Genomic DNA, 14,627 nt, shown 5'->3' with positions numbered 1-14,627 from the left:
TTTCATTCACGGGGGATTTCTGTAGTATTTACATGTTGGCTATATATACGTCATATGTTCAACCAGTCATCAATGCTGTGTGATCAACCATCAGACGCCATTACTGCTGAGTGGAAACCAAACAGGAACTTCAGTGGTTATAAGAGCTGAGGAAAGGTCCCTGCACTCTGAAACCAAGACTATTGGATGACTTGGGGACTTCTGTGTCACACCTACAACTTGAAATCACAGTAGATTTTTATTATTCATTAAAATAATTCAAAATGAGCGTAGTGGGCTATGATAACACTAGCAAAAATATTCAATGCACCAACAAAAATGAGAAGGAAACGAAAGAGACGCATATGCAACCTTGGTTAAAAATAAACTGGACAAATGGTTCAGATTTTTCGAGAAACTATCTCAAAGCACAAAAGACCCGAGCAGACACCAAATTAGATTTCCTAGATTCGCATGACTTCACAAAGTTGCTGTAAATTGCTTCCTATGGCTACATCCTTAAGATCATTACCACTGGGTCATGAGGAGCTGCATGTCTATGGAGCTAAGCCTGAGGCTTATGGGAAACGTAACAAAAAAAAAAAAAAACCTTTAAAGGGGATCTATTATGAAATACACGTTTTTTTCTTGCTTTAACATATATAAACTGGTCTCCCCTCACCCTGCCAACTCAGAGAAGGAGGAAAGCAACCAAATTCTGCAGGGTCTGTTTCACCCCGCCCGGCTGAATCTTCCAGTGTCATGTGACTTCTACGAGCCGTTCAGAATCTGCGCCTATGGTGACGTCACAATAGGCGCAGAGGTTCGGCCTCCGCTGCTGAAACCACGCCCACAACTCTCTCCGCCGGCTGGAGCTTCAGCCATTGTTTAGAAGCGGTGGCTGTTTCCACAGGGAGGAACAGTTTTTGCATCAACATTTACCCTCATAAAAGGATCAGTACCAACAGAACGGACCCGGCAACTGCACACGAGTCAGCGGTAAGTGACGTTATTTTTTTATGTTATTTGTTTACAAGTATGATCTTTGCATGGGCTAAGTATTTAGCTCAGCTCCGGAGCCACCGGGGCCCCTCACCGGACCGGATCGGTGAGGAGCCCCGATGGCTCCAGTGTTACCTAACGGAGCCTCTCACACGTTAGGTAACACCGGAGCTCTATTAGTAATACAGACTTAGTTTTTCTTCTGTTCATGGTTTCAGATCTTCCAAGCACCTGAAGCTTCAACGACACCTTCAGAAGACGCACAGCCCTTCCTTGAGCCAGCAATAGTGCATGAATGTTATTTATATACAACTTATGTTATTTAATTTTTTTTAACAATAAAGTTGTAATTTGTGAACATTCAGTGTTGTGATTTCTTTACAGTTAACATGATTCATTTGTCTTGTAACATCGGAGTAAATAACTGTGGTGTAACTGTTTAGAATTCAATTAAATCTTGCTGTGTGAATTAGTGTGAAGACGAGGTGACCCGGTCAGGGAACTAAAGGCTGATTTATGGTTCCGCGTTACACCAACGCAGAGCCTACGGCGTAGGGTACGCGTCGATTTAACGCAGAACCGTAATTCAGGCTTTAAGATCCCAGGGAGTCGTTTACAGCGTGTAACTGAATGAGAGCGTCCGACTATCACGTCGAGCTGCGTGACATTGGACGCCCTCTGTCCACACTGAAACCGTTAAACTCGCGACCAGTTAGGACAGTCCAATACAAAATAAAGCAATGGAATTTATTTTGTCCCCGAAGCTCGCTCGCATGGGACACGCTTTGTGTACGGAGCCGCTGCTCTTCTGGCCAGAGCAAGGCTTTGTTCCCTCCCCTGCTACACGTCATTCAAGCAGCCAATCAGCACAGAGCCTCATCATCATAGCCTCCCCTCCCTTCAGAATCCATCATAGAAAAGGAGGTTAGAAGCGGTAAAAATGAAGACATGGCCTAGAGGCTGAATATCTGATTTATGTAGAAAAAACAAGCTTTTGATTGTTTTTAAGACATTCAAGGCCTGTTTAAAATATACATTAAATGCCATAATAGGTCCCCTTTAAAGGTAGAAGAACATCATATTGAGTAATCAGAAAGCAAAAGGCAAAGTTAGCGTTAGAAACCATGGTAGCGACCAATATTTATCCCTGTCCACTATTCATTAGATTATCATCCCATTAAATAAACATTGTCACATCCTATCGTGACACACAGTAAATGCATTTTCCTCATCTTAGGCTTTTCACACATAAAAAAGGAGAAAGGCTTGAAATAAAAAGAGTGACATGGACACGAGGTCTGGTATAAACCTGCAATTCTGTGAATTTGTGTGCTTGTTTCGTGGCCCACAGAGAACACAGGATGCCAAGCTCTACATGGACCCTGATGGCACTACCAGCAACGGCGGTTGCACCAGCTCGGTGCACAGATGGAGCGCTGCACCTCGGAGGTCGATTGGCAAACAACACCCCACTGAAATACCAGCTGACCCAACACAGCTTCAGAAAGGCCCCTTCATACCAACGCTGGTAGTGTGTACCAGTATGTGTGACCGAGACACGAGCAGACTCAGTTGCATTAACATCTAACATTATTCTTCGGTGGATTTCCATTACACATTTTTGCATACAGAAGCTGCTGCAGGGGGTTGATGTTTCCATTAAACTGTATTTTTCTTTTTATGACTCTCCTAGTTCTCCGTAACCCTCCGTATCTCATCCCGTAACCGCCTCTACCGCTGTTGCTAAAATAGTCAACAGAAGAAGAAGACAGCTGATGATCATTTAGATGCAAAGCCCTTATGTAATGCAGTAATGCATACTGATTAAATAGTGTCATAGCACAACTACATCTTTAAGTGAGGCCAAAAACAGCTAGAAATTTTTGATGACTTTAGATTAATCGACTACGTCACATCCAGCGCTGCAAATGTGAAAAAAAGTGTTTTCATTACATTTTTGGACTAATTGGACCATCAAGACATTTTTCCAATTCAAGGCGTCTTTAATTTCAGGTTATTCTTCGTGATATTTAGGTTTTCCGCAAATCTATGGGTAATGGAAACACAACTTATAATCAGCAACCTCTTTATCATCAGTCAGAAAGGTCAGGATAAAACATTCAATGTTCAAGCAACATTCTGTGATTGGTGGTTTAATATCACTCAACATTTCAGCCAGCCTGAAGATACATTCTTGGTTTTAGTCAACACAAGGCTACTAAATCCATCCATCCATTATCTGTACCTGTTTATTCCTATTTTAGCTCGCTGTGGTCTGGTGGAGCCTATCCCAGCTCTCCTCTGGAGAAAAGCCAGGGGCCCACCAGTCCATCGCAAGGCCACACACACACACACACACACACACACACACACACACACACACACACACACACACACACACACACACACACACACACACACACACACACACACACACCACCAGTCAAGCTGGCACGCATGTTTTTGGACTGTGGGAGAAAGCTGCAGAACCTGAACAAAAAACCCACACAGGCAAAAGGAGAACATGCAACGTCCACACAGAGAGGCCCCCTGTAGTCTTCCAACTAATCAATAATAATCATTAATTAAAAACTAAGACATTAACAAAACTTAACTAATGTTCACCCTCTTTCATTTCATCTTACATTATGATCTGGCGTGGACCGCTTTTTTCTTCGTTTTTCCTTTTATATGGCATACATACATCTGCAGCACGGTAAACGTTCAGATGGATGCAACATCAGAGACTAAGACGTCAATATAATTTTCAATAATTGAGAAACAGTACAGGACTGTCTCAGAAAATTAGAATATTGTGATAAAGTTCTTTATTTTCTGTAATGCAATTAAAAAAACAAAAATGTCATACATTCTGGATTCATTACAAATCAACTGAAATATTGCAAGCCTTTTATTATTTTAATATTGCTGATTATGGTTTACAGTTTAAGATTAAGATTCCCAGAATATTCTAATTTTTTGAGATAGGATATTTGAGTTTTCTTAAGCTGTAAGCCATGATCAGCAATATTAAAATAATAAAAGGCTTGCAATATTTCAGTTGATTTGTAATGAATCCAGAATGTATGACATTTTTGCATTACAGAAAATAAAGGACTTTATCACAATATTCTAATTTTCTGAGACAGTCCTGTATATCAAGACTAAACCAGATTGTATTCCCTTTTTGTATGACGTATGTGTCCCATTTGTTTCCCCCCCAGGGAGCCACACATTTGTCCTTCTGCAGTTTTAGACTAAACGTCTTTTTTTCCAGAGGCAGGCTTTCTCCCTTTTCTCATGACATGAGCATATTACAACACGACTTTGCCACACTTCATCAGGCTCAAACTCGTCGTTCAGGTCGGATGAGACATCTTGACACCAATCAAAAGCTGTTGTGAACATGTGACTGAATACAACAGAGATGTCCCAATGTGTTTTGGACAAAAGCTGCTACTCTGACTGTAACAAGGAAAAATAAAATATATAAGCGCTGCAACTACCACACGCTTACTTAATGTTATGTATCTGCATCTCTGTATCACATTCATCTTGATGCTGCATGACAAACATTGCTCTGACATTCTGCCGGCTTCCCCTTGACCCAACAGAAGAGGTCTGATGAATCAAAGGCAGGAAATACTTCTTCCTCTTAATCATATTCCAGCCCGTGGGCAGTTGCTGACTCTCATCGCTCAGCAGCCACCCTGTCAAACATGCAGACTGAGCCAAAGAGTCACCCCAGATTTCCTAGATTAAAAGTATTAACTCAAGGCCCCTAAGGGAACAACGTGACAAGAAGAGTTGTGCGGAGCTTCTTATAGAAATGTTCACGAAAGCGCTCAGCCTGAAGGATGCAGGTTCGGGATTAACTCAGCGTCTGGGGACTTTTCCAAACCTCACGACTGTCAGTCGCAAGGAGAAAACGCTAGATCATCAAACGGAGGCTAAAATATTATCTATGTTGTTTTTCAAAGCTGTTAGTTCAAGTTTCATATTTCTTGTTTTGAGTAGGTGCAACCGAGTCCAAACGATAAAAAGAAAATCACTTACAGTATCAATTTCAAAACAAATCAGCCCCTCTAAGCCCCAGGCGGGTTCTTTTTATATTCCTGACAAATTCAATCGACAGCTCCACAACTGAGATCCAGACGTATAATTATGGGATTTGAAGTAAAAAAAAAAAAAGAAAAAGAAAAAAGACACTTGAGAGAATTTTGAAATACAATCTGAGAAGTCACCTTTTCCTTTTCCCATCAGCAGGCCAGAGTGATGATGAGAAACACCAGCTGGTCCTGAAACATCTCAGGGATGGAAAAGACTAACGTACACCAGCCTCAATGGAAAGCAGCAAAGCCAAGGAAACAGATCAAACACTGAACCTTCACAGTTAAAGACCAAACATATATACTATATATATATGTATTTTAAAGCAAACTAACAGCAGTAGACAGGGTTTAATTCAACAACAATACAGGATGTTTGCAGATGTGGGGATAACATCACCTTTTAAAGTCAGTAAAGACATCATTTGTGTGTTTTTGCACCTCCCTTGCTGCTTCCACACTTTCCGCCTACATGCAATGTTTTTCCCAAAGCTGAGTTCACACATCAGCTCTCAGAATAGTCAAAGACTCTTCAGTGAATTCAGAGGTAGTGGAAACAACAAAATTCAGCGAACACTATTTCATAAAAAAAAAAAACACAACAAAAAAACACTCAAACATCATCCAGTCCTACTAATGTCCCAATAGACTATGAGTGAAACAGTTTTCCCTCTGCCCTCTCTGGGGCCTCACATTGTTCAGTAAGCAGATCCAGCAGGGTCTCGTGCTGCAGCCACGGCATTATCGAGCGCAGTCACTCAGTCATTCTGCACCAATGACTGAGTGACTGGATGTGCCCATGAATCAGGGCAAGTATTAAACGTAGCTTTGATTCAGTCTGTGCATGCAGGCGCCCGGATGGGGAGCATGAAAATAGCAAAGAAAGGAGCGCCATTTAAAGTCACAATGATCACAGATCTGGTGTTTGGAGTAAAGAGATGCCTGAGCAGACGGGGGATAAAGGGCAGCAGGTGGGAAAACACAGCTTCTGGAGAACAGTATGTTGCTGCTCCACAACAAAGACGGGATGGGTTTGACAGTTTTACACATTGATCTCAGCTTACTTGTCAATTCTTTCTTTTATCCTGTCTGTAGAAAGACTTTTTTCCAAAATATGAGAACAGACGTGATGATGTCACGTGCCTGTTACAAATACGATGGGTGTTGTTTTTGTTTTTAATGGTTTGACTGTAAACTACTACAACTCCGCAATGATAATCAAAGTCATTAGGGCTGATTGATTTAGGGGAACATATCCTATTGTCACACTGCGACAGATATTGTGACTGCAAATGATGTCTGAGAGTCGAGCTTCAGCTCATTTTTCAGTATATAATAGCTCCAAACATGAAATATTACTTCTCGGGCTCCCACGTGCCTTTTTTGCAGCAGCACATTCACTGAATGGTTGCCTTTGTTCCTTTTATAGACGCTAACAGATCGTCTTTTGTTGTGTTTAATAAATAAATCAGCTTTGAGCTGTTTGAGTAACTTTGACCTTTGCAGTTTAAAATTTGGATGTAAGTATTAGGCCATAAACATGTGCTTCCTGTAAGATAAACAAACAAAAAGCACAAGCTTAAGACTTCAGAGATTTTATTAATGGTGGATCCAGTCATGTTACCGTAGCAGGTTATACAAGTTACAAATGGCCCATGATCATTAGGAAAATGTAATACTGATATGGATGTAACAGACTTTCACCCACAGAAAAAAGACAGACCGTTATCTGCCCATTATCTGTTTCTATTCATTGCCACATTGATCTGCTGGAGTCTATCCCAGCTCTCTCTGGGCAAATTGCGACGGCACATCCTGGATAGGTCACCAGTTCATCACGGGGCCACATACGGACAAAAACAACACACACTCACATTCACTTCGATGTGCAATTCAGTCACCAACCAACCTGACGTACATGTTTGTAGACCGTGGGAGGAAACTCATGCAAGCCCGCTGTGAGGCCACAGCTCTAACCACCAAGTCACCCTTCAAACCCGCTCGCAAAATGATCCCAGTTCCCAGGAGTAGTTTTGATGACTTGTTCAACATGGAAAGTATATTTAGGCCCTTTCTAAACAATGTGGAGTCCATCTTTTGGTCGATTATATGGGTTTGTTTTAAGATCTATGCAGCTTGTGATCATGAAGTCAGCCAGGAACTCCTCTTAATACCAAAGTACTCTACAGTCAAATGAGAGGTCATCTGTCGGACAGCTAAAACAGGGCAAAAACTGGGTCATCGAGAAGGAAAAAATATCTCAAGCACACCTATTTTTCATCTGACATCACGAGGTTGCTGGTGTTTCAATTCATGGTGATTGAGAATGAGGATTGTAACTGAGAGACAGTGACTACGTTTACATGCAGTCAAAATTCGGGTTATTGCTAATATTCCGGTTACTGAAACATTGGGAATATTCCGTTTCCATGCTTGAACAAACAGGGTTATCCCTGTTTACATGGTAATTAATCATTCGGGATATCCCGATCAAAAGAGCGACGCGCGGAGAACGTGATGACGCAATTAGCGTCATTTCCAATTCCTCTTCCTGTATCCAAATTCAAAACAAATGCTGCTTCGCGCAACTTTTCGCTCACCTTCTTGTAAATCTCGCTATCCCCGTACTTTCTACCGTCTACAAATGCCAAAATGTTCATATCCTTCATTACATTTATGAAGTGATTAGTCTCCTCCTGGTCTTGTGTTTCACCGTGTTTAGAAGAACTTCCTGGACTCAAAAGACCAGGATTCCTTGTGAACAGAGCATGTGCAGAAAACAAATTCATGTTCCGTTTGATCGGGATATTCCGTTTGGCGTTTATATGACCGAATATTCGGGTTTTAAAAGGAGTAACCCAGGGGTCGGGTTTTTAAAAACCGGAATATGAGCAAATTCGGGTTATTCAAAGGGGTTATTGGTGTTTACATGGCCGTGCAAATTCGGGTTATTGCCAATATTCGGGTTTTAAAAGGGTTATTGACTGCATGTAAACGCAGTAAGTGACTGGTATGCACATCACATGACAGCAGTAATAGATTATCTCATGTCAGATTAATCGATAATTTGCCGCGATTAGGTATCCCTTTAGTATTTTAGTTACAGCTCATCAGATTACCGTGTGTGATAATCCCATGGACCACCATTCTTAATTTGAGACCATGTAACTTGTCCAGGCTTCCTCATATAACTGTATGAGCACCAACTTGAGAACACTGGTGGAAAAAAGATCCTTTCAGTCAGCTCTCACTTTAGTATTTATTTTTCCAGATCATAATTTAAGGATCATGAGACACAGTTGGACCAAACAGTTCTGGAGATTATCTGAGGGTTACATTGGCGCCCGAGCGCCCCGACGATAGCCAACCCTTCCAGGGCGTTTTACCTTGTTAAAGTTGCACCACAGATATAAAAACGCTGAAGTGACGCTCTAGACAGCTGCTAAAGAGTGAATGAATCAAAATCACAGAAACTTTGATGCAATCTGTTGATTTCCTTAGATAAATAGTTATGATTTCTTTTATTTGGTTGGCTTTGTATTAATTGAAATGATTTGGAAAGAGTTGAACTGTATTGTCGAAGTGCTTTGAGATTACTTTTGTTGTGACTTAATAAATATCGCTGAATTGAATTAAATTAAATGAACGCTAGTGTTTGCCGTTTATAAGAGGGGATTTCCACTAAGCTTTGTCAATGTTTCAATAGTTTTTATTGTAATGGTCTGGTATGTATTGATTTCTTTTGTAACAGTAGCCACAAGGTTAGACCGCTGTAGTGTTATGGTTCCTCTCATTGTGGAAGAGCTCCTACTCTGAAACAGGGACAAAATAACGCTATTAAAGGATATATATTAACTGAAAATCAGCCCCAGCTCCAATAGTTACATGAAATTAGAAGAGGAAAGGCTTCTGATCTCAAATGCATATATGCTGAGCAATTGAGGCTGGACTTTTTGCTGCACTTAGTTATTCTGTTTGTCAGATACAAAGAATTGACATGTACGGGAGGGCTGACAACGCAGTGAAACATTATCATCTGACATCCCTCCTCTAAAGTAGGTGCTTTTATATTTTTGTGGTAAAAAACAAAACAAAAAAAACAATAGTTATCTGCAGGTAACAAACGCATCTAAGTCTAAAGATATAAGAGCTGTAATATTGTTTATTTGTTTTATTTTTAAGACAACAGAAGCTAAACGTGTAGACGTGGGTATTAAAGCCTCCAGAAGTTGCTTGCGGACGTTTTGATGAGACTGTGGAGCTTCTGGAGATACGTTTCTCAACTTTGTCCGTATCTTTCCAGTGATCTCTTAAGAATCGCATCACATGGAAAAGTGGAACCGTGCTATTTATTTATAACAGTATTTGAAACTTCCTTTGCAAATGGACCTTGTGATTTATTTAATGACGATACCAGCTGTGGAACCTGTCAATCAGCTACAGTAGCGCTTCCTGTAGACAAAGTGGATGGAACTATTATTTAGTTTCTTTGTGCTGTCAGAGTCTTTGATCTTAGTAATTGTGACTGAGTAATTGTCTGAAATGATGAATAAATTAAGAAAGATGAAAAAATATCTAGAGAAGCAGAGCCGAGTTGCTAGAACGCGTTTAGCTCCACCCTCCTGACGGGACTCACCTTGTACTTGGCGGTGAGTTGCTCTGTGGCCTCCTGCTCCTTCCTCAGATCTCCCATCATCCTCTCCTTCTCTCCCAGCAGCCTCTGCTTTTCCTCAGCCAGCAGGAATTGATCCTCTCTGATGGCCTCTTTCTCCCTCTCCAAGCGCTGTTCTTCCAGCTTCACGTACTCCTCTGCGTCCTTCTCCACCTCGTCCTCACCCTCCGTCTCATCATCCCCATATTGTTCCCAGCCCTCGCCATCCACCTGCTCGTTCTTCTGTTTGCTCCTCCACTTCCTGTGGTTGAGCTGCGCCCTGAGACGACCGATTTCTTTCTGAAACTCACGCAGCAGGGCGTCTTTGGGATCTTCGTTGACTTTGGGCCGATTCTGGATGTTCTTGGCACGGTTGGCGTACCGAAGCGTGGTGAGAGTCTCGTCATAGTGCACTTGGGCCGGGCCAAGCGTGGCAACCATGACGGTCTTTGCATTCCCACCTAAAGAGTCTTGCAACAACCGGGTCAGCTTGGAGTCCCGGTAGGGCACGTGGCTGCTGCGCCCGTCCGCCAAGGCCGAGATCACGTTCCCCAAGGCCGAAAGGGAAAGATTGATCTTGGCTGCTTCTTTAAGGCGCTCTCCCTGGACGCCAGTCTTGGTTTGGCGCTCGCTGCCCGCCAGATCCACCAAGTTAAGGCGCCCTACACGAATGTGTTTCCGACCATCTGGGCCGGGCTGGCTGCATTCCACTGTGATGAGAAACAAGGCATGGGACCTGGACGAGTGTTCGTTCATGTCCGTTGCCCCAACCGCCCTCGCCTGGTTACCAACATTCATAACCTCCTCAATCTCTTTAATGCTTTTACAGACGCATGATGTGAGATCCTGAACATACATCCCGGTCTCTGGACTCTCTCTGAGCTCCAGACCTTTGGCGTTGCCATGGTTGGGGTCAAGGAGATCGCGGACCTCCTCGCGATAGATCTCGAGGTAGGAGGCCCGGACGAGGTACTGCCTGTCAGACTGGGAGCGGGAGATGTGTGTAAAGATGTGGTCGAAGGCGTTGGGAATCACACCACGCTTCTCCGGGTCACGCCAGGCTCCCTGCATGGTGTACGTCTTTCCGGTGCCAGTCTGCCCATATGCAAAGATGGTGCCATTGAACCCAGCAAGCACCGAGTCGATGAGCGGCCTCACGCTCTCGTCATACAGGTCTCGCTGCTTGGAGTTGGCATCGTAGACAGCATCAAACGTGAATGTTTTCAGGGGCTCACTTGACGGTGCACGGGGGTTTCTGAGGATCACCTGTCCCAGACGGAGATCCATCTCCACTATTCTCCCCGCAGGCCCACTGGACTCCTCCTTCCGGTTGGAAGGACGGCATCGAACCACCACCTTCACGGACTCACTGCTCTTAATCTTTGACATGACTGGCTTCTCTTTCTTGTTGTAAAACACAGGTAGACAGTTTATATTAAGCAAATTAAAACTGATAACAAACCTTTATGGAGCCTTTAATTAGCCATTCAGTGATTTAAAAATAAATTGTTTATAAGACATTCAGATTTCCTCCTTGTCATAATAGAAACTAAAAATGCAGATAGAGGTGTCCGCTGGTACAAATCACAAGATGCCACTGTGTGTAATGGCTGGTTTCCTTCGCTTATTGTCTGTAACATTGGGCCACAAACAGACGGTCGACACCTCTTACGCTCTGGATCGACGCTCCATTACTGTTGTCCTACACATCCAGATTCACACGGGGATTGGGGGGAAAAAAAGAAAATAAAAGAAATCCAACAATGCCGGTAATGACACAAATCAATTGGCGTCTCGTCCGGCCGTCCTGCTGACAGTCCGCGCCGCGCCGCATCCCGCTGCCCGCATCTCCCCGTCTCTGCCCGTCTCTCCCCAGCTCCGCTCAGAGATGCTCCGGTGTGGATCTGCGGATCTGCAGCTCCGGTCTGTGCAGAGACGCAGCTCCACACACACGCGGGGAGACGCGCACACGCAGCCAGTCACCCACCACACCCCTCACCACTGCGGAGTCCCGCAAAGCATCACGGGAAATGGAGTCCGCTCTCACAGGAGAGTTTATTCTGGTCTCAGGCTGCCACCAACTAGTCAAATGGCCACGGTGTTGGTTCACATGCCAACTTAAAGTAGGCAGTTTAATGTGGAACAACACTTTTATACCCACCCTCCCAATAAAAAAAAAGGACTGTTGGGATTTTATTAAGAAAAAGATAAGTATTTTATCAGTTATGTCAGAGATACCAAATCCTGAAGAAACACTTCTTCAAATATTTGCAGTTAAACAGTTATTACACTGTCAGAACACACAATCATATTGAATAACTGCCAGATATTGAAAGTTGAAGTTATCTTGGGAAACGAATGGGCAGGAGCACTCATTCTTAGCACATTTGACAATTCTACAGCCATAAAATCAAAATAAATCCAGGCGGCCTGAATGTAATTACAGATATAGAAGGGTTAAAAAGCTATATGTCTTCAAAACACAAACATTTTATGTGTTTACCATCTTTATCTAAATTAGAGGAAATAACACTTGCAAATAGGAGGGAAGGGCCATGTATCTAAATATAACAATATACTAGTCGCACATAGTACTACTGAATCAGCAATAGATAAATTAAACGCTTGGAAAATTGATATAAAAGAAGATATTGATGAATTAGATTGGAATGATGCATGTTTAAAAGCTCAAAAACAAACAATAAGCTCAAGGTCTCGATTACTCCAATACAAGTGTTTAATGTGTGAAGATCCAAAACTTCTGGAAGGATGTTATAAATTGTTTGTCAGAGAAGTTTAATGCTAAAGTCCCCCTAAATGCCAAACTGTGTGTGCTTGGAATATACCCAAAGAACTTCCTACAAACGTCAAAGCAATATACAGTTCTGGACTTTGGACTTCTTCAGGCCAGAGAGAGCTGTTGCACTATGTTGGAAGAATATGGATGCTCCGACATTGAGAATGTGGATAAGGGAGATTTCTGGCTGTATTGGACTGGAAAGACTAACATACATTGCTAAGGGAAAACGAAAGGACTTTGTTGAACTCTGGGAACCATATATGAACATTATGACAGATGAAAGTGCAAGATTTACCTGAAAATAACTAACTAAATATTGTGGAAAATATCATATTTTTATTTATTTATTTTGTATTTATTTATTTTTGTTTAATTGATTTATTTTATTTTTCCTCCCTGATTGGTTAATTCAATATGATTATTTATATTTCAATTGAAAATGGTGCAAGCTAAGTGTATGTGTGTCTATGTAATGTATGCGTAAATGTATGTTTGAAAAACTAAAAAACGACAATAAACCTATTGTGAAAAAAAAGATAAGTGAGCCATAAGTAAAACTTTTACAAACATGGAGTTGTTTCTATCAAAGAAGAGCCTGAAATATTGAACATATACAGTAGGCTATATATTAGTAACTTTTAACCTCTAGCCTTCAGGCTAGTAATACATAAAAATAAAACCAAAGTTGTGCAAACAAAGTTTTGGACAATTTCTCCCTAAAACTCATTCACTATCCTAATAAAAAAACAATCACTCTAAAAGCCATTTAGATTTTTCTATTTGGATTTTATAACTTGTGTTTTTAAACATTTTACATTCCAAATGTAGTAAATTACCAAGTTATTATCCATTTTAGCACTTTATGTAATATGATGGTCTGCATTTAGACCACTTTTATCTGCTGCTTTTTATGTCTTTTTTATAAACTTTCTTTTAGTTATTTATTTTCATAAGTAGTATAATCTCTTTTTGATTGATACAGTCTTACTCTTATCTCTTTAAACATTATTGTGATGAGAATCTGCAATTTTGTTGTATCAAGAATGCAGTGACGGGCAGATTGTCTCCTCTGGACAAAAATGTTGGCTTGATAATAGGCCAAATCATGAAATATCCACTAAAACCCTGTCTGGGGGTAAAATAACTCATGTTATACAGCCTGTTAGACATTCAATCAGTTTATATCACGGTCAGTGTTGTTTTGCATTTTGTGCAGCAAAATAATTATTAACTTATAAGTACAACTAAACCTGAGCGGCATGCTGAAAGTCTCTTTCACGCTTAATCTTTTGAAATAATCGAGGAATCCCGGATATTTTCCAGTCATTACACAACTGGTCCTTCAAAAAGGCACATTTGAGGACACCAGTGGGAAAATACAAAATTAATCATTACAAGATTTACTTACAGTACCCGCTAAACTCATCCAAATGTGACGCAACATCCCCCCCTGGTGAGAGAAATCTGGTACAAACACTTCTTACCATTTGACCTACAGTTTGCGAATGTCACCAATGGAGGTCAGAAAACTTCAGCCATGAAGAGAAGCATTTCCAAACGTAACGGCAGGGTTCTGAGTGATTCTCTGAAACAGATGGGGAATTCGGCATGAATGTTGTTTGTCTGACTGTAGACACCTGACAGACATAGATGACTTTGTTCTCTTTAATGCATCACCACGTGTTTAACCAGCTTGCAGAGGAAGCTGTAATCAACTGCATGTGTTTGTAGGCTTGAAAATGTTTGGGGAAGTTTGATGGAGAACAAGGGGGAATTTACCTATAATGTGTACGTCATGTAAATCCCCATAGCTCACCTTCTATGACACATTGACCCCTCACTCCAGCATTGTAAATACAGTATAAGGTTCATGATGTAAGTATAATTGTTATAGGGAATATTCTAACAGGATTTGAATACTAATATTTTGATTAAACAAAGTTTTTAAGTAAAAGATATGTCAAGCTTGAAAATAAAGATGATGAAAAAGTAATGAACTGAAGATTGCTTATTAAGTACTGGTTTTGCGTGACATATTTTGCAGTAATACATTACTTGTTTCAGCTTAAAGAAAGAATAAAATGTT

The 14,627-nt window shown here is 41.3% G+C and overlaps 1 protein-coding gene across 1 annotated transcript in view; it reads right to left on the bottom strand.

Moving 5' to 3' along the window:
• LOC133464660 (kinesin-like protein KIF3B) overlaps positions 1 to 11,693 on the bottom strand; it is a 34,139-nt gene extending 22,446 nt beyond the window's left edge. The window contains exon 1 of the mRNA XM_061746772.1: positions 9,727 to 11,693. Coding sequence (XP_061602756.1) covers positions 9,727 to 11,130 — 1,404 coding nt within the window. The 5' untranslated portion in view covers positions 11,131 to 11,693. The remainder of the gene's footprint in view (positions 1 to 9,726) is intronic.
• Between the last annotated feature and the right edge of the window lie 2,934 nt (positions 11,694 to 14,627).

The sequence above is a fragment of the Cololabis saira genome, chromosome 18 (genome assembly GCF_033807715.1).
Source record: "Cololabis saira isolate AMF1-May2022 chromosome 18, fColSai1.1, whole genome shotgun sequence".
Taxonomy (NCBI): Eukaryota; Metazoa; Chordata; class Actinopteri; order Beloniformes; family Belonidae; genus Cololabis; species Cololabis saira.
The sequence above is the reverse complement of the archived record's forward strand: the minus strand, read 5'-3'. Positions and strand labels throughout refer to the sequence as shown.